Source organism: Coregonus clupeaformis, chromosome 6 (assembly GCF_020615455.1).
Source record: "Coregonus clupeaformis isolate EN_2021a chromosome 6, ASM2061545v1, whole genome shotgun sequence".
Classification (NCBI taxonomy): Eukaryota; Metazoa; Chordata; class Actinopteri; order Salmoniformes; family Salmonidae; genus Coregonus; species Coregonus clupeaformis.
The window spans coordinates 43,716,839-43,741,935 of record NC_059197.1 but is presented as its reverse complement, the minus strand read 5'-3'; the positions used below and the strand labels follow the sequence as shown (position 1 = coordinate 43,741,935).

General features: G+C 41.4%; 1 protein-coding gene across 1 annotated transcript; it reads right to left on the bottom strand.

Moving 5' to 3' along the window:
• Positions 1 to 264: 264 nt before the first annotated feature.
• LOC121567402 (mRNA decay activator protein ZFP36) lies at positions 265 to 2,811 on the bottom strand. The gene is made up of 2 exons (XM_041877426.2): positions 2,701 to 2,811; positions 265 to 2,423 (listed from the first exon to the last, which is right to left on the bottom strand). The coding sequence occupies exons 1-2, from the start codon at positions 2,731 to 2,733 to the stop codon at positions 1,362 to 1,364; spliced, it is 1,095 nt and encodes a 364-aa protein (XP_041733360.1). The 5' UTR covers positions 2,734 to 2,811; the 3' UTR covers positions 265 to 1,361.
• Positions 2,812 to 25,097: the final 22,286 nt, after the last annotated feature.

Genomic DNA, 25,097 nt, shown 5'->3' with positions numbered 1-25,097 from the left:
CCATCTCTATAAAGACTGGTTGCTCACAGCTTACACTGAGGAATTGAGGGCATCTTCTGTTTCTATTTTTGTATTATTTAAGCACAAAATACAGTTTGATAATATGATAAGGTATGTGTTGTATGTGTCGTTGCATAAACCATGTATTCTGCCCTCAGATAGCTTCTGTTTGTGTTGTCATCAAGTAGTAAGGAATGTTTGCCTTATTGAATCAAACTTGAGACAAGCTGTAAAACTGACAAAAAGACCATTAAATGCAAGAAATTACATTTCTTTATCATTTTCATTTATTTCTCCTGTTCAGGCAATCAAAAATGAATTCATACTTTTTTTCTCAATAATTCACACATAGTTTTCACAGACCCTGACATGTTCTTGATAAATAAGTACAAAATGCATTGGTATTACCACAATAAATATCATAATAAATATATTAGTCTATACAATTACAAAAGGCAAATAAGTCAACCTATAGTCTATGGAAATACTGTGATGTTACAGTCCCTGATGAAATAGAAGTCACCTACTACAGCTGAGTAAGACCCAACCAGGGTTGTCAAAACATTATGCAACAAAACAGTTATCTGAAAAAATTGCTAGGTTACACCAATACCCCCTCCTAGATCTGTGACATACATAGGGGGTGTTCTAGCACCTTCTCACTTTTGTCACAGATGTGTTAAAATATGATGGACGTCCAAAAATAATATGAAAAACTGCTCTTACACAAAGAATTTGGCAAAAGTATAAAAGTAAGTATAAAGCTTTGGTTAAATGCTACATAGAGAGACTTGTCTCCCAATACCTATTTTAAAGTGCATATCACAGTGAGAGAATGTCTTGTCCTTTTTCAAGTCACATTGATGGTTTGAATATTTTCAAAAATTCTTGGTATACACATGAATACCAACAGTATAAACAGATCTGACGAATCGTTTTGGCAGCTTACTAAATGGAGGGGAGTCTTTTGTTTCATATGACCACATGTTTAAAGGACTAAACGAAGTAATCCAGCTAAAGCAGGGCTACTAGGACCTTCTCATATTGATTGATACAGGTAAAGGCACTTAAAACGTCTGTTACTGTCATAACCATCAAGGTCATTTTTAAAGAAAGCAATTAATGGAAGACAAGATGAAAAGTTAAATGAAAATATACATAAGTATAAAATATATACAGATTTTGATATCAGTTTGAGTGCCAAATACATGTCACTGAGCAAGTAATTTACTAACATAAATAAACAACAGTATAAAGTGTTGATGCGCATCATATTGATAGGATTTCTGATTTGTGTAAGCAGAACCTTCACAATTGATCAAGGTTCGTGATTTGGATTGTCTCTGTGTGGTTTGGGTTTCCTAGTCAGAGAGCGACAGGCGCGCAAAGACGGTGAGGCGCTTGTTGCCAGCCCCATCAAAGGTGGGGGACTCTGAACCGCTGGTGCTGCCTGTGCTGGTGTAACTATCCCGATCTGAGAGGGAATCTTCAGAAGAGAAGCGCTGGAGTTTTGGCTGGGTGATGTAGACGTTGTTGCGGTCCTCCATAGCGTATGATTTGTTCAGAGTGTCTGGGAAGTTATTTCCGTGGCCACAGACGCAGCGTGAGGGCTTATGCGGCTCAACTTTCATAGGGATGTTGTGGATGTCACCAACACTGGGTCGGCTCTGACAAAACTGAAATGTGTCGCGTTGGGTGTCATTGAACACTGGGGAGAGAATGTCCGCTGGGGGTGGTGACACCGAGGGCGCACGGGTGAACGCAAGGGGGTCGTGGAGCGCAGGGGGAGGAGAGCTGCGTGATCCCATGAAACCTGCGAAACTGACGCTCTGACGGAGTTGACGTGGGTTCTGATCAGCAAGTGCTTGGTTGTGGAACTTTTGGGTCAAGGGGGTGAGTTTCTCTTCGTGAATGAAGTGACAGCGGGCTCCATATGGACAGTAGCCAAAGTTGTAAAAGGTGCGACAGGCCTCCGTTTTGTATTTTGGGTGCCTGTACAAACCGCGCAGCTCAGGCTCTCCATGGGCAAACTGACACTTGCTCCCATATTTACAGCTGCCGTTCTCCTGGAAGCTTCGGCACAGTTCGGTTTTGTAACGGTTGGAAGGGAGAGGTGTCGGGTTGTTCAGTGGAGGAAATCCAGGAGGTGGAGGCACTTCATCCAGGGTCTTCATTTTACCGAATGAGAGGATATTGGATTCGGTTAGACTCATGGAGCGGTCAGGTCTGAAGGAAACCTGTTGTTTACTTGGAGCTATCTTGCTCCAAATGTCAAGTGGCCAGGGGGTATCATCGTTCAGTTGCTCAGAGCTTAGACTATGGCTCTTTGGTGAGAAGAAGGAAGTTGAACTGTTGAGACGAGGTGCCATCGGTTGAATTTGTTGCTGGATGAATTGTTCATCTAAACCAAGATTGATCAGATTCTGTGGAGAGAAATATGACAGTCAATAAATGATCACGTTATAACCATCGATAGCCTACTCAAGATGCAGAATTGTAGCCTATGCCCTGCTCCCCAGTAAGCTTTTAATTATGTTAAATATGTTTTGTGAATATTTCAACATGCAATCAAAGTTCAAAGTAGCCTACAACTTCTAAAATAGTCTAGTTGTGGGTTGTTTACGCACCAAAAGCATAACCATAGTTGATGTTACTGATCTGAACAAAAACATAAATATAAACACAGTGAATAAAACTTACCCTCGTTAAAATAACGTCGATCATATTGGACATGCTTCTATGTATTCTTGTCCTTTGAAAAGGTTTAGTTCGCCTGTCACTTTAAGCAACAAGACACGGGCGATTGCGCTGTTAATGCAGGGCTAGCCTTTTTATAGTTTGTCTAGGGCGGGCAGGCGGGGTTTCCTGTGCTACTTTCCCGGACACCACTCCCATAAAGTTTCATACACAAGTCAGCCAACCAGGGTTGCTCTGTTTTTGTATTTTTAGACGGCTGTGAAATGTTTCAGTTTCACCAACATTCAAACATAAAGTCATTATATAGACTAGGCTATTCATGTCCTCAACATAATATCCACAAACATTGACACACTTGTACATGTGTACTTGTTCATTAGATTTTGAATCACGATGACGACTAGTTTTGGGGTAGTAGGCTATGATTAACTACTTCGTTGCTGGACACATTTTCCCAAAGCCTGTTACCAGAATCACACCAGACTTTTTCCTCATTGGTTTCTATGCGTGACACCCGCTCTCTGTTTTTATTGTAGAACATCTGTCTTTAACATCATTTCCAGTATTTACTTTAATTTTCCAACAGTTACAGGCTATCTCTCAAAGGAGGAACATATATTTATTTATATATACCCTTAAGCTATAGACATAAATATGCCCATGTGCATCTTCAGACAATTACACTCACATTTTGGCACAAAAGAGACATGGTCAATTTCATGTAGGCTACATTTAGTTGGACACCGGGTGGTGGTCATGTAGCCTATAGGTGATATGAATCCATGTAGGTAATGACTTTAGTATGATCTTACTGTAACAAACAGCATTATCCAGTAATCAGGCTAGACTTCAAACACAGTGTTTATCAGTATATGGTTCAGTTTCTATTTGTGATATCATGTAGGCTAAGTCATGTGTGTGGTGCCATGACAAGGCTGAATTAGGTTATGTAAGTATTTTTTCCATCTGTGTTACTGGTAGCCCAATGATAAACAGGCAATGTGATTACTAGTCCCTCGATAGCAGGAAACTCTTGGACAATGAAAATATGTTTCTGTTTCTGCTATTTAACCAACAATGAAACCATGGGTCTATCCCTTGCCTGACATAGCAACATTCACACGCGTAAGAAACGCATCTGAATTTGTGTGGCTAAATACTGAAGTCACAAGGCAATAACTCAGAGGCTAACCACCTTCCAACACCAATAAAGTATGTGCAAGAATGGCCAGATTTCAAAGTGTGGAATAACCTACTCTTTGTCTTGATTAGTAGACTACATTCTGAGAGTATTTTGTAAATTAGTTGTGCTGCACTTGCTCATGTAAATAGTGTCAAGTGGAAGAAGTGGAGAGGGTTTAAAAATCTATTCAGTCCAAATATATCCAGTGATAGTGTCCCGTGGAACAACTGGCCCATGTTGAGTTGATCTACAGTTCTTAGAGGTATCTCTATTTGTCATGTGGGTTTGTTGTCACACAGTTCATTAGTCTGACAAGGCAGTGCGACAGAAAGTCATATTTGAAATGCTTACACTTGGATGGGCTTTGAGCTCTGTCAGTTGAGTCATTTGATTGCAAAACTACTTAATGGCAGAAGGGGAACTGTTTCAACTATTTCAGTGTTTGAGGAAACTGCTCATTTTACTTTAACCCTATCACACCCTCAAAATGCTTGTACAATGACTTCAGCACCGATGTTGCTGGATCCTTAGTGTTTTTGTATTATCTGGTTGTGTCCTAAACTTTAAAGCCTATATTTATCTCAGTGTTAAGGTCGTATTATGGAGACAAAGTGAGGCGAAACGGGTGCAGAGGCTGGCCTTACATGATGTGTAGTAACTGCTGTATACATATTCCTGTAAGCCAACTCCTCAAGCCAACTCCTCGTTGCCTATATAGCCAAGGGGTAGGGGGTGGATGAGGAACGGGAACACAAACTTGAGGCAAAAACACTCTATGTCCCTCCCTCCCAAGACATATTACGTCAGTTTCCCACCATAGTGGTCACAGTGTACCTTTCACTTACATTATGCCATTATCCCAACAGCAGTGGGACGAGTTCATCAGGGGCCCTGTAAAGCTCAAGTTTCATCAGTTGTAGGCAGCATAACTCCCGGCCACAAAAGCAGGCAGGGCAGGCATGCCTAATCATGTCCAGTTAAAAATAACCTCAAGCTTCCACTATCTTGTCAAATTTGATTGGAAATTATATTTAAAAATGGTTAAAAATGTTTTTCTCTCTTTTGTTTCCCAATCAACTTGTTTGGTTTCTCAAACTGTGCAGGTGTGTGCATTTTCTCCCAGTTTCTTTTCTGGCCCTGGTCCCGAGAGTATGGAAATGAGTTGGGAGGGGAGTGGCATACTTGCTCATACACACAAATATACATACTAGCTAAGCCCTAAGGGACAATCTATGGTGAGCAACGATGTGCAATACGCCAACCTTTCCATTGGGGCTTTCCTGTCTTGGCAAAGGTGCAGTTTGTACACTACTGTCATCCCAATAGGAATGTTAAGGCAGGATCACCCCTTACAGTGAGGGAAAAAAGTATTTGATCCCCTGCTGATTTTGTATGTTTGCCCACTGACAAAGAAATGATCAGTCTATAATTTTAATGGTAGGTTTATTTGAACAGTGAGAGACAGAATAACAACAAAAAAAATCCAGAAAAACGCATGTCAAAAATGTTATAAATTGATTTGCATTTTCATGAGGGAAATAAGTATTTGACCCCTCTGCAAAACATGACTTAGTACTTGGTGGCAAAACCCTTGTTGGCAATCACAGAGGTCAGACGTTTCCTGTAGTTGGCCACCAGGTTTGCACACATCTCAGGAGGGATTTTGTCCAACTCCTCTTTGCAGATCTTCTCCAAGTCATTAAGGTTTCGAGGCTGACGTTTGGCAACTCGAACCTTCAGCTCCCTCCACAGATTTTCTATGGGATTAAGGTCTGGAGACTGGCTAGGCCACTCCAGGACCTTTATGTGCTTCTTCTTGAGCCAGTCCTTTGTTGCCTTGGCCTGTCACGCCCTGATCGAGAGAACTCTTGTTGGTTGGGTCAGGGTGTGAGTTTTCTGTTTAGATTCTATGTTTAGAGTCTAGTATTTGGCCGGGTGTGATTCCCAATCAGAGGCAGCTGTCGCTCGTTGTCTCTGATTGGGGATCATACTTAGGCAGCCAGTTTTCCTGCCTGGGTTGTGGGATCTTGTTTGGGTTCCGTGTAGGCATGTATTGTGTATAGCCTTGGACTTCACGTTACGTTGGTTTGTTGTTTTGGTTTTGTGTTTAATATAAATAAACATGTTCGCATACCACGCTGCACCTTGGTCTGACCCGTCTCTCAACGATCGTGACATGGCCGTGTGTTTTGGGTCATTGTCATGCTGGAATACCCATCCACGACCCATTTTCAATGCCCTGGCTTAGGGAAGGAGGTTCTCACCCAAGATTTGACGGTTCATGGCCCCGTCCATCGTCCCTTTGATGCGGTGAAGTTGTCATGTCCCCTTAGCAGAAAAACACCCCCAAAGCATAATGTTTCCACCTCCATGTTTGACGGTAGGGATGGTGTTCTTGAGGTCATAGGCAGCATTCCTCCTCCTCCAAACTCGGCGAGTTGAGTTGATGCCAAAGAGCTCAATTTTGGTCTCATCTGACCACAACACTTTCACCCAGTTCTCTTCTGAATCATTCAGATGTTCATTGGCAAACTTCAGACGGCCCTGTATATGTGCTTTCTTGAGCAGGGGGACCTTGTGGGAGCTGCAGGATTTCAGTCCTTCACGGCGTAGTGTGTTACCAATTGTTTTCTTGGTGACTATGGTCCCAGCTGCCTTGAGATCATTGACAAGATCCTCCTGTGTAGTTCTGGGCTGATTCCTCACCGTTCTCATGATCTTTGCAACTCCACAAGGTGAGATCTTGCATGGAGCCCCAGGCCGAGGGAGATTGACAGTTCTTTTGTGTTTCTTCCATTTGCGAATAATCACACCAACTGTTGTCACCTTCTCACCAAGCTGTTTGGCGATGGTCTTGTAGCCCATTCCAGCCTTGTGTAGGTCTATAATCTTGTCCCTGACATCCCTGGAGAGCTCTTTGGTCTTGGCCATGGTGGAGAGTTTGGAGTCCGATTGATTGATTGCTTCTGTGGACAGGTGTCTTTTATACAGGTAACAAGCTGAGATTAGGAGCACTCCCTTTAAGAGTGTGCTCCTAATCTCAGCTCGTTACCTGTATAAAAGACACCTGGGAGCCAGAACTCTTTCTGATTGAGAGGGGGTCAAATACTTATTTCCCTCATTAAAATGCAAATCAATGTATAACATTTTTGACATGCGTTTTTCTGGATTTTTTTGTTGTTATTCTGTCTCTCACTGTTCAAATAAACCTACCATTAACATTATAGACTGATCATTTCTTTGTCAGTGGGCAAACGTACAAAATCAGCAGGGGATCAAATACTTTTTTCCCTCACTGTATGAACATTCATGGTGACATATGTGTGTGGGGTGGCTGTTGTATGAATTAGGGAAATTATCACAAAAACCTATGCTAAAATTTTTATAAAGCACCTTTACAGCTTGTATTAGCATCCCAAATAGATTAGTAAAAGCAAAACTGTAAGTGTAACTCCATGTAATGCATACAGAAATCACATATTTTGTGCATTGAGAAATGCCACTGCAAATCACGTACGCCATGTCCTTTGTCCCATAGGTTGTATATTGTTTTACTAATTTCCACAAATCATTAACCCCCACAATCCTTCACCGATACCACTTATGTTTAAGTGACTTGGGAGTGACTCAAATGGCCCAGTCATCAAATGTCTCATGTGCACAGGGACCGCTTTTATGCTGTAGTTATTGTTTACAATATTGTCAGCTTGTAGTGAGCTCCTCTTATTATAACTCTTCTCAATGCTGCTCAAGACCGAAATAAGTGTAGGATTGTGTCCAGACTCATCTGTTATCAGCACTGTCAATAGACTCTACATCTAAATCCAAATATATTTTCCTATATTGTACAATAGTCAGTATTTACAGTGCCTTCAGAAAGTATACACGCCCCTTGACCTTTTCCACATTTTGTTGTGTTACAGCCTGAATTTAAAATGGATTAAATTGAGATTTTGTGTCACTGACTTACACACAAAAACCCATAATGTAAAAGTGGAACTATATTTTTAGAAATGTTTACAAATTAATACAAAATGAAAAGCTGAAAAGTCTTGAGTCAATAAATATTCAAACTCTTTGTTATGGCAAGCCTAAATAAGTTCAGGAGTAAAAAGTTGCTTAACAAGTCACATAGTAAGTTGCATGGACTCACTCTTTGTGCAATAATAGTGTTTAACATGATTTTTGAATGACTATCTCATCTCTGTACCCAACCATACAATTATCTGTTGAGCAGTGAATTGCAAACCTATTGGGCACCTATTGGTATATGGTAAAAATAAAAATAAAAGACATTATCTATACCTTTGAGCATTGGTGAAGTTATTAATTACACTTTGGATGGTGTATCAATACACCCAGTCACTACAAATACACAGGCTTCCTTCTGAAATCAGTTGCTGGAGAGGAAGGAAACCATGAGGCCAATGGTGACTAAACATTTAGAGTTTAATGGCTGTGATAGAAGAAAACTGAGGATGGATTAACAACATTCTAGTTACTCCACAATACTAACCTAAATGACAGAGTGAAAAGAAGGAAGCTTGTACAGAATACAAATATTCCAAAACATGAATCCTGTTTGCAATAAGGCACTATCCAACACAACACATCACTGAGTACCACTCTTCATATTTTCAAGCATTGTGGTGGCTGCATCTATTCCATTTTTTAAATTCCATTTTACATTTTACATTTTACATTTTAGTCGTTTAGCAGATGCTGTTATCCAGAGTGACTTACAGTTAGTGAGTGCATACATTTTTCATACATCCCCCCCCCCCCCAAAGAAACTCCCTTGCCAACGGCAAGCATGGGTATGCTTGCCATTGGCAAGGACTAGGGAGTTTTTTTTAGGGATAAAAAGAAACGGAATAGAGCTAAGCACAGGCAAAATCCTAGAGGAAAACCTGGTTCAGTCTGCTTTCCAACAGACACTGGGAGACAAATTCACCTTTCAGCAGGACAATACCCTAAAACACATGGACATATATACACTGGAGTTGCTTACCAAGATGACATTGAATGTTTTTGAGTGGCCTAGTTACAGTTTTGACTTAAATCGGCATGAAAATCTATGGCAAGACTTGAAAATGGCTGTCTAGCAATGATCAACAACCATCTTGACAGATGAATAATTTTTTTAAGAATAATTTGCAAATATTGTACAATCCAGGTGTACAAAGCTCTTAGAGACTTACCCAGAAAGACTCACAGCTGTAATCACTGCCAAAGGTGATTCTAATTATTTTATTATATATTTATGTATTTCATTTTCATAAAATGTGCAAAAATATCTTAAAACATGTTTTAATGTTGTCATCATGGGTTATTGTGTGTAGATGGGTGAGAAAATAAATCAATTTACTAAATGTTGAATTCAGGCTTTAACACAACAAAATGTGGAATAAGTCACGGGGTATGAATACTTTCTGAAGGCACTGTACACATTTACATTTTAGTCATTTAGCAGACGCTCTTATCCAGAGCGACTTATAGTTAGTGAGTGCATACATTTTCATACTGGCCCCCCGTGGGAATCGAACCCACAACCCTGGCGTTGCAAATGCCATGCTCTACCAACTGAGCTACACAGGACCCACATAACAGAATCCCCCCACCCCCACCCCACCCCTCCCATTGCCCCAAATGACAGATTTAATGTTTACCATAAATGATCGGGGACCATAACGTCCACTCAAAAGGAAACTTATTCCTTCCTTCCAAGTATTCCCTTTTTATTACCCTCTAAGCTCTCCAGGGTCCTAAGTTTCCCCCCACTTTTCATACTCTCGTCTGCTTGGTTTCAGTTTCATCAGGGCAGTTGAAAATGAGTCAGTTGCACCACAACTCTTCTCATTGGTTATGACCTTACATGAGGAGGACAGATGGAATCAACTGGCTCAAATAGATTGAGTAAAAAGGGGTCTTACTGGAGTGAACATCCCCCACACTAAAAGCAGGACCAGAAACTATATAGAGGCGAAAGAAATGCACACCTGTTTAGGCGAGGTGCTGGCTAACGGAGTAGAACACTTGAAAAATAAAAAGAGAGCCGCACACTCTAGAGCCAGGGCCTGTGCCAGTGTCACGGCTTCCTCCGAAGCTGCCACCTCTCCTTGTTCGGGCAGGCTTTGGCGTTCATCGTTACCGGCCTTCTAGCCAAAATAAACAATCACACACAAAGACAAGGGGGCAGAGGGAACACTTATACAGGTACTGATGAGGGGATATGAACCAGGTTTGTGTAATAAACAAGACAAAACAAATGGAATGATGAGATGAGGAGCGGCAATGGCTAGAAGGCCGGTGACGACGAACGCCGAAGCCTGCCTGAACAAGGAGACGTGGGAGCTTCGGAGGAAGTCGTGACAGCCGGGTCAACAGTTGTCACCAAACGATGCCTGGGAGCTGTTCATTAGTGACAACATCATTGAGGAGGTCCTAAAGTTTACAAATGTAGAAGGACGGAGAACAGCGACAGCAAAAGGGAAAGAGTGGAGAGAGGTCAACAAAGAGGAACTAAAGGCCTTTATAGGTTTAACCCTCCTTGCCGGCGTGGAGAAAAGCTGGGATGTCTCCACATAGGAGCTATTTTTGGATCCACTGCAGAATCAAATGTATAAGGCCACCATGTCGGTCGGAAGATATGAGGATATCCGTCGCTACCTGAGGCTTGATGACAAGAGGACAAGAGTGTTCAGAGAGGCAACGGACCACATGGAAGCCTTCCGGTATGTGTGGGACCTTTTCCTAGCAAACTGTAGAGGAAGGTTCATCCCCAGCGACTGCGTCACAATGGATGAGCAGGTTTCCTCCAGATGTGACGCTTGGCATTCCAGCCAAAGAGTTCAATCTTGGTTTCATTGGACCAGACAATCTTGTTTTTCATGGTCTGAGAGTCCTTTAGGTGCCTTTTGGCAAACTCCAAGCGGGCTGTCATGTGCCTTTTACTGAGGAGTGGCTTCCGTCCGGCCACTCTACCATAAAGGCCTAATTGTTGGAGTGCTGCAGAGATGGTTGTCCTTCTGGAAGGTTCTTCCATCTCCACCGAAGAACTGAGGCAATGGAAAGATGTGGGGTGATGAAAGAGAGCCATGCCACCACCACTCAGAGCAGCCAGGGCCAGAAGAGGAAGAGGTGCCAGCTCTGCCCAAGCGCAAAGGATATTAAAGTCAGCTGCTGGTGTTCTCAGTGCAACACACCTATCTGTAAAAAGCACATTCACATGCTTGTGGTTTGTAACAAATGCACAGACTAAGACAGCATAAGTAAGCATGACATACACACGTGCACACACACACACTTTGTTCCTTTTAGTGTTTATGTTTTCTAAATTCACAATTGTTAGTGTTGTCGTTCATATTGATGATGAACTTTGGATTTTCCAATATTTTTTTTGAAATATTATAAAACAGGTGGTTTTATTTTGTTCTTCACACTAAAAGGTTGAATGTGAAACTTTGATTGTAAGATTGATTGTAAGAAAAATATGCTAATATTTTCAATAGCCGTTATGAATTTTCATAATATGTTATCATTGAAATGTGTATCAAACTGTTCAAGAGCGACTAAAAACATTTCAAACAATAAAATAATTATTGAAAGGTCCAAATCATCACTCAAACTAATTATGTTCGACAAAATTGATAATATTTTAGGCCATACGCCAAAACGCAGATATTACATTATCGGGTCATTTTGACCCGGCATTTGCATTCTTGGGGTGTCATGTTTACTATGCATCCTAGGGTTAAGATGTTTTTTTTTAAATACACTGAAATTGGGTAGTGTTTTCCAGGTATGTCTGTTTTTTAGAACGACCTCAGCGAGTCAAAGCAGAAGTTTACTGTAGCGGTCCTCAGAGGGATTGCATTTGTGCCACTCTGTTTTCGCTATGGAGGTGTCGTTTTTACACTTCCCTCCGAAACACATTTTGGCAGTGTGAAATATTCCCAGAAGAACAAACATGGCCTTATATATGGAATACCACCCCTCAACTTTCACACAGTGGCTCTGAGAGTTGATGCTGGCTCTCCTCTATTTATGCAACCCCACTTAAGCACAGCACTATCTACCATACCTGGAAAACCTGAATGGATGTCAATATATATTGGCTACTGTGCCCTGTCTCCTTGTTTATAGAAAATGGGCTATCAATGAATAGCAAAACCGAGACATAACCCACTTGCTATGTGCCAGTTGAAATGTAGACGCTTGTTTGTCAATCCAAGCGTAAAACCGTATTCCTTCATGTTTATATGCACCTGTCACTGAATATCGTGGCCAAGCGTGCAGTGACAACACCCCACAGTGCCAGTGACAAATCCTTATCTACAGTTGAAGTCGGAAGTTTATATACACCTTAGCCAAATACATTTAAACTTAGTTTTTCACAATTCCTGACATTTAATCCTAGTAAAAATTCCCTGTTTTAGGTCAGTTAGGATCACCGCATTATTTTAAGAATGTAAAATGTCAGAATAATAGTAGAGAGAATGATTTATTTCAGCTTTTATTTCACATTCCCAGTGGGTCAGAAGTTTACATACACTCAATTAGTATTTGGTAGCATTGCCTTTAAATTGTTTAATTTGGGTCAAACGTTTTGGGTAGCCTTCCACAAGCTTCCCGCAATAATTTGGGTGAATTTTGGCCCATTCCTCCTGACAGAGCTGGTGTAACTGAGTCAGGTTTGTAGGCCTCCTTGCTCGCACACGCTTTTTCAGTTCTGCCCACAAATGTTCTATAGGATTGAGGTCAGGGCTTTGTGATGGCCACTCCAATACCTTGACTTTGTTGTCCTTAAGCCATTTTGCCACAACTTTGGAAGTATGCTAGGGGTCATTGTCCATTCGGAAGACCCATTTGCGACCAAGCTTTAACTTCCTAACTGATGTCTTGAGATTTTGCTTCAATATATCCACATAATTTTCCTTCCTCTGATGCCATCTATTTTGTGAAGTGCACCACTCCCTCCTGCAGCAAAGCACCCCCACAGCATGATGCTGCCACCCCCGTGCTTCACGGTTGGGATGGTGTTCTTCGGCTTGCAAGCGGCCCCCTTTTTCCTCCAAACATAACGATGGTCATTATGGCCAAACTTTTCTATTTTTGTTTCATCAGACCAGAGGACATTTCTCCAAAAAGTACAGTCTTTGTCCCCATGTGCAGTTGGAAACCGTAGTCTGGCTTTTTTATGGTGGTTTTGGAGCAGTGGCTTCTTCCTTGCTGAGCGGCCTTTCAGGTTATGTTGATATAGGACTCGTTTTACTGTGGATGTAGATACTTTTGTACCTGTTTCCTCCAGCATCTTCACAAGGTCCTTTGCTGTTGTTCTGGGATGAATTTGCACTTTTCACACCAAATTACGTTAATCTCTGGGAGACAGAACGCGTCTCCTTCCTGAGTGGAATGACGGCTACGTGGTCCTATGGTATTCATACTTGTGTACTATTGTTTGTACAGATGAACGTGGTACCTTCAGGCGTTTGGAAAATTCTCCCAAGGATGAACCAGACTTGTGGAGGTCTACAATTTTTCTTCTGAGGTCTTGGCTGATTTCTTTTGATTTTCCCATGATGTCAAGCAAAGAGGCACTGAGTTTGAAGGCATGCCTTGAAATACATCCACAGGTACACCTCTAATTGACTCAAATTATGTCAATTAGCCTATCAGAAGCTTCTAAAGCCATGACGTCATTTTCTGTAATTTTCCAAGCTGATTAAAGACACAGTCAACTTAGTGTATGTAAACTTCTGACCCACTGGAATTGTGATACAGTGAATTTTAAGTGAAATAATCTGTCTGTAAACAATTGTTGGAAAAATTACTTGTGTCAAGCACAAAGTAGATGTGCTAACCGACTTGCCAAAACTATAGTTTGGTAACAATACATTTGTGGAGTGGTTGAAAAACGAGTTTTAATGACTCCAACTTCAAACTTCCAACTTCAACTGTAGGTCAAATTTCTGACACATTATTTCCACACTGAGCAGAGGTTGGAGATAAGTTCTGCCCACAAATGTTCTATAGGATTGAGGTCAGGGCTTTGTGATGGCCACTCCAATACCTTGACTTTGTTGTCCTTAAGCCATTTTGCCACAACTTTGGAAGTATGCTAGGGGTCATTGTCCATTTGGAAGACCCATTTGCGACCAAGCTTTAACTTCCTAACTGATGTCTTGAGATTTTGCTTCAATATATCCACATAATTTTCCTTCCTCATGATGCCATCTATTTTGTGAAATGCACCACTCCCTCCTGCAGCAAAGCACCCCCACAGCATGATGCTGCCACCCCTGTGCTTCACGGTTGGGATGGTGTTCTTCGGCTTGCAAGCGGCCCCCTTTTTCCTCCAAACATAACGATGGTCATTATTATCCTGAGTGGCGCAGTAGTACTCCTGAGTGGCGCAGTGGTCTAAGGCACTGCATCACAGTGCTAACTGTGCCACTAGAGATCCTGGTTCGAATCCAGGCTCTGTCGCCGCCGGCCGCGACCGGGAGACTAATGGGCGGCGCACAATTGGCCCAGCGTCGTCCAGGGTAGGGGAGGGAATGGCCGGCAGGGATGTAGCTCAGTTGATAGAGCATGGCGTTTGCAACGCCAGGGTTGTGGGTTCGATTCCCACGGGGGGCCAGTATAAAAAAAAAAATGTATTCACTAACTGTAAGTCGCTCTGGATAAGAGCGTCTGCTAAATGACTAAAATGTAAATGTAAGATCAGTAGCCTGTCGGGGAATGAATGCTGTAGAATATTGTCCCAGGGATTGTACCACAATTCAAGTTCACTCAAGGTTCAAGATTGCGTGGAGAACTAGATAGTCTTTGAAGAATCCAGCATGTTGAATTACAGATATTTGAGGCATGACTTGTAATTCAGTGCGGCGCTTTCCTTCTCAATACAGTCTATACTTTACAGGTGCGATATCATCACACAACATGTAGCCACATTTTGATTACATGTGTGACATCACACATGTAAAGCAGTGACATTCTATGATAATATTCACAATTGATGGATGGTGACATCTCAGATTTGACCATTTGTGGGGGGTGATACAAATAAATACTGGAAAGGCCTTTATGATTCCAAGTATAATTTCAGCACTGTCTTGTGCGGTGGGTATTTTGATGATTATTTCAATTAGTGTCTTGTGATAGCTGTTCCTAAAGGCAGTGCTAGCCTATTCTTGTTAATAACATGGCTGATCCTAGGTCCTAATGGCCAGCCACCATGGGAATGACTGAGCCATCCCCTCACAGGCAAGCGTGGTATGGCAGTCAAAGCTGAGTGCAGAATCTGCCAGTCCTGAGCTAGGTCTGAAGTCCCACTCACTCTGCAGCAGCATAGTCTCTCTCTCTCTCTCTCTCTCTCTCTCTCTCTCTCAGTATAAAGTAGGGAACAGTATTGTCAGTGAACCATGTAGCTGTGTCCAGGGTTGGGACATTGCCAGAATGACAATGCCAGAAGACAGTTCCTATGGTGCAATGTTTTTTCTTCTTCTCCCATCCATGTGAAATAGTGATGTTCTGCAAAGTTTTGTATTTTTAACATGTATCTATTCATAACATGCAATGGGCTTTCAAACCTAATCTCTGTGTGAGCTCGTTAGGCTATGGCCAAGCACACACACTCCCTTTTCTGAATTCCTCCATGTTTCACCCATAGCTGTGTTCAAGGTCAGGTGCCGTACTGCTGGATGATAACTGTGCAGATGTGGACCCACTTAGTGTTCAGTAAAACCATGACAGCCTTACACCCCTTTTTGAGGTGTTTTCCCACCAGCCTCGTGACCTCACAGTTGATCGGAATGACCCCTGACCTTTTGATACTGTCTACCTGTTATGTGACTGTCATGTGATTTTGCTCTCTGTCTGGCTTGTCAGTAATGAGTGGTCATTACACAATCTCTCGTCATTACAGTAGTCGACTGTACGGCATATTAGGTTAGGGAGTCTTCAGTTGTTTCTGTCTGACTACTGACGACTTCTTTATATGGATGCTTTAAAACTGGTGCATTGTCAATGGCAAAGAACAAAATGAATGCAAACAATAGCAATAGTAATACCTCTATGTCATCCTTGGTCACACCTATGAAAATTGTACATTTCCTCCAGATTAGGTTTCTGTCACGCCATGTGATTTGGGTGGGCATTCTAGTTTTTCTATTTCTTTGTTGGCCGGGTATGGTTCCCAATCAGAGGCAGCTGTCAATCGTTGTCTCTGATTGGGGATCATACTTAGGCAGCCTTTTTCCCACCTTAGTTTGTGGGATCTTGTTTTTGTATGGTTGCTTTGTAGCCTGCAGAACTTTACGTTCGTGTGTATTTTGTTGTTTTGTCTATGTTTCATTTAATAAATTAATATGTTTCGCCTACCACGCTGCACCTTGGTCCGAGCCTTCAATCAACGGACGTGACAGTTTCAAACGTCATGACCAGTATTGTTCAGTTTCAGTAGTAGCAATGGAGTTTCAGTGTTGGATTAGTTTTCATGTGGATCTTTTACAGGTCGAAGTTAAGAATACTTTGTGTGTTAGCACATACTGTATAGCAGATACTAATCCCTATGGGTCGTGCTTATTTGAACTCCCCTCTGTGATTTAGCTCCATGTCAACACCCCTTCCAGTCTGTTTTACTTTCCCTTTTTCTAATTCTCTCTCTCATTGTCTCTCTTTTCAAACCTTCTGCGAGTCTCTCCCTGGTTCTTCAGTAATATGAGAATCTGAAGTTGAAATATGCTTTCTCACTTTTCTTTCTGCCCCATCCCCCCTCTTTGCCTCTCCCTCTCTCCCTCTCTGTATCATATTTCTACATTATTCCCCCTCTCAAGGAAGTGGGGCCAGCGTAGCCTAGCAGGAGGTTGAGGGGCGGGAGAGATGGCAAGCAGAAGTAGGAAAATGAAACAAAACGTTCTGTACTCTCTGACAGTGGTTCCGCAACAGCAGATTTTTTTTCATTCTCTGGTCTAGTGGAGAAAAAAAAAGCAGATGAGTGCGATTGGGAAACCAAGGGAGGCAGCTTCCCCTAAATGTTTCATGATACCAGCAGTGCCTGTAAATCCTGTAGAGGAAAACACAGGCATGTGAACTCAAATGTGACAGGCCATAAATAAAATAAGGGGAACGGAGTGTGTTCCAAAACCTTTGATTGCTATGGGAGGATAGCATTATTTTATGAAAGAAGGAAGAGGTAAAGAAATATTTAGTCAGACTGGGGGAAAAAATGGGTGAGAGATGGTTAGACGGAGAGGTGGATAGAGATGGACGGAGGGAGTGGGCGTGGGAGTCTGCCGTGCGTCACACCAGGCCTGATGTGCAGGCGCTATCTCAGCACCATCCCGCCTGTCAACATTCCCCACTGTACTGATAACAGGCCCTACCTCTCTCTCTTCCCTCTCCCCCGCTCTCTCTCTCTGTCCAAGCTCCATAGAAAACAGTCTCTCTCTCTTCCATGCACTGTCATCCAGCTGTCCCCAATTGCTGGGTTTTTGTCATGTTTGACTGTTTTTCTATCTGCATCTCTCTCTCACTCTTGCTCTCTCACTCAAGTGTCTGCTCCTTCAGAAGGAAAAAGTATTTCCCTCTAGGGGAGGGGAGGCAAAATATGCAGCATAAAGTTTGAGGTATGAGGAGAGCATTTCTGTGATTTGTGCTGCCGGTTCTTCTCTGTATCTCATGTTGAATAATGGCCGACATTCTGGTGCCTGACTCAGGCCATTCAAATAAAATAAAATCAAGCTTTATTTATACAGCACATTTCAGACATGGAATGCAATGCAATGTGCTTTACAGCAAAAAAAAAACGAATAAAAAACAATGAAAATAAAAGCTGAAATATTGACTACACAACAAACATAAGATAAAAAACTAAAGAATGACACAAACTTAACAACTAAAAAGCACCCCAAGGAAAAGCAACGCTAAACAGATGTTTTAAGATCTCTTTTAAATATGTCCACAGATTCGGCCCCCCTCTGGTTCTTTTGGCAGGCTATTCCAGAGGCTGGGGGCATAATAACTAATGGCTGCCCCTCCATGTCTCTTAGTCCAAGGCTTTGGGAGAGTTAAAAGGCCAGTGCCAGAGCACCTGAGGGACCTACTGGGTACATAACTTAAAAGCATGTCTGACATGCATTGGGGTGCACAATCGTGGAGTGATTTAAAAACCAATAGAATAATCTTTAAATGAATTCTAAAACACACAGGCAGCCAGTACGGAGACCTTAAAACAGGTGTAACGTGTGCTCTCTGTCTGGTCTTGGTCAGCCATGTCTGATTGGAGAAATGTGGAAATATAAGAAATAATCATCAGAACAGCAGGAGTAAATATCAATGGTTGTGTGGACAAGTTGTGATGTATTTTTCCATAACATAACTTCCCCATACTTTTTGGAAAGGTAATGTATGCTAAACATTTCTCTGTAGTCACATTTCAAGCCGGAAATGTTTTAGATAATACTTTCAAATTGAAGCACAGTGGATTTGAAAACGCAACACCTCATTGGTCTATCCCTTTAACCAATCAGATATTTAGCTGCTGTGTCTGGTGGCATCTCCCTACGAATGTTCTCTCATATAAAAGTAGGCCAAAGGTACAGTGCAACACCTTTCGGATATCTCACACGCCGCTTTGTATGCCTCCTAGGTGTGTATGTGTGTTCCCTCTATTCCTGCCTGTGTACTGTAGTTCCTCTGTCTCCTGAAGGAGGCTTCTCCCTGCTGCCGTGCTCTCACGTACGCTCTGTATTTGCCACCATGGCACTATTGACACTCACAGCAGAAAGAAGTGCAAGACTAAGCATTAACAGCAAATGTGTGCATATAGACACAAATACAAATGCACGTACACACACACACACATGGACACACACACACACACACATACATACACAGTCCCTCAGGCTTTCAAATGGAACCTTGTGAAATGGGTGAAAACATTGAAGAGGTGTGAAGGAGGTTACTGTTGTGTAGATGTCATATACGCTGTGTCATCTTCATGCTTTGCTTGTCAAGGCCTATATTCTGTATGTACCAGTGGAGGCGCCTCAGAGGAGAAAGGGGAGGATCATCCCCATCAGTGAATTTCATAAAAATAAAAGTAGTGAAACAATAAAAGTTATCCTTTTTAGATAAAACTATGAATTCACATCACCAAATAGTTGATTAAAACACACTGTTTTGCAATGATGGTCTAAAGTAGCCTCAACATCAATCTCTGGGGTAGCACCATGGTGTAGCCGGAGGACAGTAGTTGAACAGTTTCTCTCTCTCTCTCTCTCTCTCTCTCTCTCTCTCTCTCTCTCTCTCTCTCTCTCTCTCTCTCTCTCTCTCTCTCTCTCTCTCTCTCTCTCTCTCTCTCTCTCTCTCTCTCTATAGAGAGAGAGAGAGATACACTACTGTTCAAAAGTTTGGGGTCACTTAGAAATGTCCTTGTTTTTGGAAGAAAGCAATTTATTTGTCCATTAAAATAATATCAAATTGATCAGAAATACAGTGTAGACATTGTTAATGTTGTAAATGGCTATTGTAGCTGGAAACGGCTGATTTTTAATGGAAAATCTATATAGGCGTACAGAGGCCCATAATCAGCAACCATCAGTCCTGTGTTCCAATGGCACGTTGTGCTTGCTAATCCAAGTTTATCATTTTAAAAGGCTAATTGATCATTAGAAATAGGCCAGTGTCTGTGTTCTTTTGCATATCTTAATCTTTTCTTTTTATTGGCCAGTCTGAGATATGGCTTTTTCTTTGCAACTCTGCCTAGGTCAGAATCCCGGAGTCGCCTCTTCACTGTTAACGTTGAGACTGGTGTTTTGCGGGTACTATTTAATGAAGCTGCCAGTTGAGGACCTGTGAGGTGTCTGTTTCTCAAACTAGACACGCTAATGTATTTGTCCTCTTGCTCAGTTGTGCACCGCAGCCTCCCACTCCTCTTTCTATTCTGTTTAGAGCCAGTTTGCGCTGTTCTGAGAAGGAAGTAGTACACAGCATTGTACGAGATCTTCAGTTTCTTGGTAATTTCTCGCCTGGAATAGCCTTAATTTCTCAAAACAAGAATAGACTGACGAGTTTCAGAAGAAAGTTATTTGTTTCTGGCCATTTTGAGCCTGTAATTGAACCCACAATTGCTGATGCTCCAGATACTCAACTAGTATCAAGAAGGCCAGTTTTATTGTTTCTTTAATCAGCACATCAGTTTTCAGCTGTGCTAACAGAATTGCAAAAGGATTTTCTAATGATCAATTAGCCTTTTAAAATGATAAACTTGGATTAGCAAACACAACGTGCCATTGGAACACGGACTGATGGTTGCTGATAATGGGCCTCTGTACGCATATGTAGATATTCCATTAAAAACCAGCCGTTTCCAGCTACAATAGCCATTTACAGCATGAACAATGTCTACACTGTATTTCTGATCAATTTGATGTTATTTTAATGGGCAAAAAAATTGCTTTCCTTTCAAAAGCAAGGACATTTCTAAGTGACCCCAAACTTTTGTACGGTAGTGTATATACAGTACCTTCGTAAAGTATTCGGACCCCTTGACTTTTTCCACATTTTGTTACGTTACAGCCTTATTCTAAAATCGATTAAATAAATACAAATCATCAGCAATCTACACACAACATCCCATAATGACAAAGCGATAACAGGTTTTTATAAATTTTAGCAAATGTAAAAATTAAAAACTGAAATACCTTATTTACATAAGTACAGTATTCAGACCCTTTGCTATGCAACTCGAAATTGAGCTCAGGTGCATCCTGTTTCCATTGATCATCCTTGAGCTGTTTCTACAACTTAAATTCAATTGATTGGACATTATTTGGAAAGGCACACACCTGTCTATATAAGGTCCCACAGTTGACAGTGAATGCCATAGCAAAAACCATGCCATGAGGTTGAAGGAATTGTCTGTAGAGCTCAGAGACAGGATTGTGTTGAGGCACAGATCTGGGGAAGGGTACCAAAAAATGTCTGCAGCATTGAAGGTCCCCAAGAACACAGTGGCCATTCTTAAATAGAAGAAATTTGGAACCACCAAGACTCTTCTTAGAACTGGCCTCCTGGCCAAACTGAGTAATCGGGGGAGAAGGGCCTTGGCCAGGGAGGTGACCAAGAACAAGATGCTTACTCTGACAGAGCTCTAGAGTTCCTCTGTGGAGATGGGAGAAGCTTCAAGAAGGACAACCATCTCTGCAGCAGTCCACCAATCAGGCCTTAATGGTAGAGTGGCCAGACAGAAGCCACTCCTCAGTAAAAGGCACATGACAGCCCACTTGGAGTTTGCCAACAGGCATCTAAAGACTCTCAGACCATGAGAAACAAGATTATTTGGTCTGATGAAACCAAGATTTAACTCTTTGGCCTGAATGCCAAACGTCACATCTGGAGGAAACCTGGCACCAGCCCTACAGTGAAGCATGGTGGTGGAAGCATCATGCTGTGGGGATGTTTTTCAGTGGCAGGGACTGGGAGACTAGTCAGGATCGAGGCGAAGATGAACGGAGCAAAGTACAGATAGATCCTTGATGAAAACCTGCTCCAGAGCGCTCAGGACCTCGGACTGGGCGAAGGTTCAACCTTCCAACAGGACAACGACCCTAAGCACACAGCCAAGACAATGCAGGAGTGGCTTCGGGACAAGTCTCTGAATGTCCTTGAGTGGCCCAGCCGGAGCCTGGACTTGAACCCGATCGAACATCTCTGAAGAGACCTGAAAATAGCTGTGCAGCAGCACTCCCCATCCAACCTGACAGATCTTGAGAGGATCTGCAGAGAAGAATGGGAGGAACTCCCCAAAAACAGGTTTGCCAAGCTTGTAGCATCATAACCAAGAAGACTCAAGGCTGTAATCGCTGCCAAAGGTGATTCAACAAAGTACTGAGTAAAGTGTCTAAATTCTTACGTAATGGGATATTTCAGTTTTTTAATTTTTATAAATTAGCAAACATTTCTAAAAACCTGTTTCTACTTTGTCATTATGGGGTATTGTGTGTAGATTGATGAGGGGGAAAAAACAATTAAATCAATTTTAGAATAAGGCTGTAACCTAACAAAATGTGGAAAAAGTCAAGTGGTCTGAATACTTTCCGAAAGCACTACCAGTCAGTACCAGTCAAAAGTTTGGACACACCTACTTATTCAAGGGTTTTCCTTTATTTTTTTACTATTTTATACATTGTAGAATAATAGTGAAGACATCAAAACTATGAAATAGCACATATAGAATCATGTAGTAACCAAATAAGTGTTAAACAAATCAAAATATATGTTACATTTGAGATTCTTCAAATAGCCACCCTTTGCCTTTATGACAGATTTGCACACTCTCTCAACCAGCATCACCTGGAATGCTTTTCCAACAGTCTTGAAGGAGTTCCCACATATGCTGAGCACTTGTTTGCTGCTTTTCACTCTGCCGTCCGACTCATCCCAAACCATCTCAATTGGGTTGAGGTCGAGGGATTGTGGAGGCCAGGTCATCTGGTGCAGCACTCCATCACTCTCCTTCTTGGTAAAATAGCCCTTACACAGCAGCCTGGAGGTGTTTTGGGTCATTGTCCTGTTGAAAACACATGATAGTCCCACAAAGCCCAAACCAGATGGGATGGCGTATCACTGCAGAATGCTGTGGTAGCCATGCTGGTTAAGTGTGCCTTGAATTCTAAATAAATCACAGACAGTGTCACCAGCAAAGCACCCCCACACCATAACACCTCCTCCTCCATGCTTTACGGTGGGAACTACACATGCGGAGTACATTCGTTTACCCACACGCGTCTCACAAAGACACGGCAGTTAGAACCAAAAATCTCAAATTTGGAATCCAGACCAAAGGACAAATTTCCACCGGTCTGATGTCCATTGCTTGTGTTTCTTGGCCCAAGCTGCTCTCTTCTTCTTATTGGTGTCCTTTAGTAGTGGTTTCTTTGCAGCAATTAAACCATGAAGGCCTGATTCACACAGTGTCCTTTGAACAGTTGATGTTGAGATGTATTTGTGACTTGAACTCTGTGAAGCATTTATTTCGGCTGCAATTTCTGAAGCTGGTAACTCTAATGAACTTTTCTTCTGCAGCAGAGGTATCTCTGGGTCTTCCATTCCTGTGGCATTCCTCATGAGAGCCAGTTTCATCATAACGCTTAATGGTTTTTGTGACTGCACTTGAAGAAACTTTCAAAGTTCTTGAAATGTTCCGTATTGACTGACCTTCATGCCTTAAAGTAACAATGGACTGTCGTTTCTCATTGCTTATTTGAGCTGTTCTTGCCATAATATGGACTTGTTCTTTTACCAAATAGGGCTATCTTCTGTATACCCCCCTACCTTGTCACAACACAACTGATTGGCTCAAACTCATTGAGAAGGAAAAAAATTCCACAAATTAACTTTTAAGAAGGCACACCTGTTAATTGAAATGCATTCCAGGTGACTATCTCATGAAGCTGGTTGAGAGAATGCCAAGAGTGTGCAAAGCTGTCATCAAGGCAAAGGGTGGCTATTTGAAGAATCTCAAATATAACATATATTTTGATTTGTTTAACACTTTTTTGGTTACTTCATGATTCCATGTGTTATTTCATAGTTTTGATGTCTTCACTATTATTCTACAATGTAGAAAATTGTAAAAATAAAGAAAAGCTCTTGAATAAGTAGGTGTGTCTAAACGTTTGACCAGTAGTGTATATATCTTTATATAAATAATAATTATTATCATTTTATGTATTTCACTTACCTAGCCTACTCAAACACCTGGCTCAAACAGAGAGGGATGCTATGTTATTTATTTTTTATATGTTTTTTATTTATTTATTTTATTTTATTTTATTTTATTTTTTTGGGGGGGGGAATGGATCAGCTTAAAATTGCAGATAGATTGTATCTTCTATCAATGTAATTGTCTGCATTACTTCCAATCCCCCATGTTTATTTTTATTTTTTATATATATATTCCCCTTTATTACTTTTCAACCCCACCATGAGAGGGATGCTATGTTAGCTAGCTGCCTTTGGCTATCCAACACTGGATATCTTCCAGGTCAAGGTAAGCTTTTGGTTTTATTAATTTATTTTCACCGGGGCCCGCTGGTGTAACTGCTATACTGCTTGCTGTTCACAGTACTGTATTGATTGTAGCTGGTTTATTAACGTGTTAATTCTAGTAGCTAGCTATGTTGACTGTGACATTAGGTGACAATGAGGTATGCTGTGTGTAGTGGTTAACGGTTATGGCTTGGAAAGGTTTTTTCACCTGGTCACAGAAATCTCTTGTATTGTGCACTGAAGTCCACAAGCGAATGGAAAAGGGGAGTGGAGGAGAGTGCCAGTGGTGTAAAGTACTTAAGCAAAAATACTTTCAAATACTACTTCAGTAGTTTTTATGGGTATCTGCCCTTTACTATTCATTCCTAAAGAAAATAATGTACTTTTTACTCCATTCATGTTCCTTGACACCCAAAAGTACTCATTACATTTTGAATGCTTAGCAGGACAGGAAAATGCTTAAAATCACGCACTTATCAAGAGAACATTCCTGGTCATCCCTACTGCCTCTGATCTGGCGGACTCACTAAACACACATGCTTTGTTTGTAAATTATGTCTCAGTGTTTGAATGTGTCCCTGGCTATCCGTAAATAAAAAGAAAAAAAAAGAAAATGGTGTCTTCTGGTTTGCTTAATATAAGGAATTTGAAATGATTCATACTTTAACTTTTGATACATAAGTATATTTTAGCAATTACATTTACTTTTGATACTTAAGTACATTTAAAACCAAATACAAGTAATATTTTAAGCCATCTTTACTTTTACTCAAGTATGACAATTGAGTATTTTTCCACCACTGGAGAGCGTGGAGATGCGAGAAGGAATTATACAACGAGCAAATAATCATGCATTTTGTATGTGGCTGCTATGAAATTGAACTGTGATTGCGGTGATCAGGGGTGTATTCATTCCACCGATTCTGTTGAAAAACGTTTCTTAAACAGAAGAAAACGGAACGAAATGGGGATAAATATACTTGAATTTGTCCAATAAAAACGATTGTTGGACTAATGATTACACCCTAGATCAGCTAGATGCAGGCAAGAGTGTGCAAGGCGTTATTTAATGTATCATTGTCTGGATAACAATTTTTTTTTATCTCTACCTGTTGTAGCAACCTCATGATGGGTATAGGGAAATTTGAGTATCATGTAG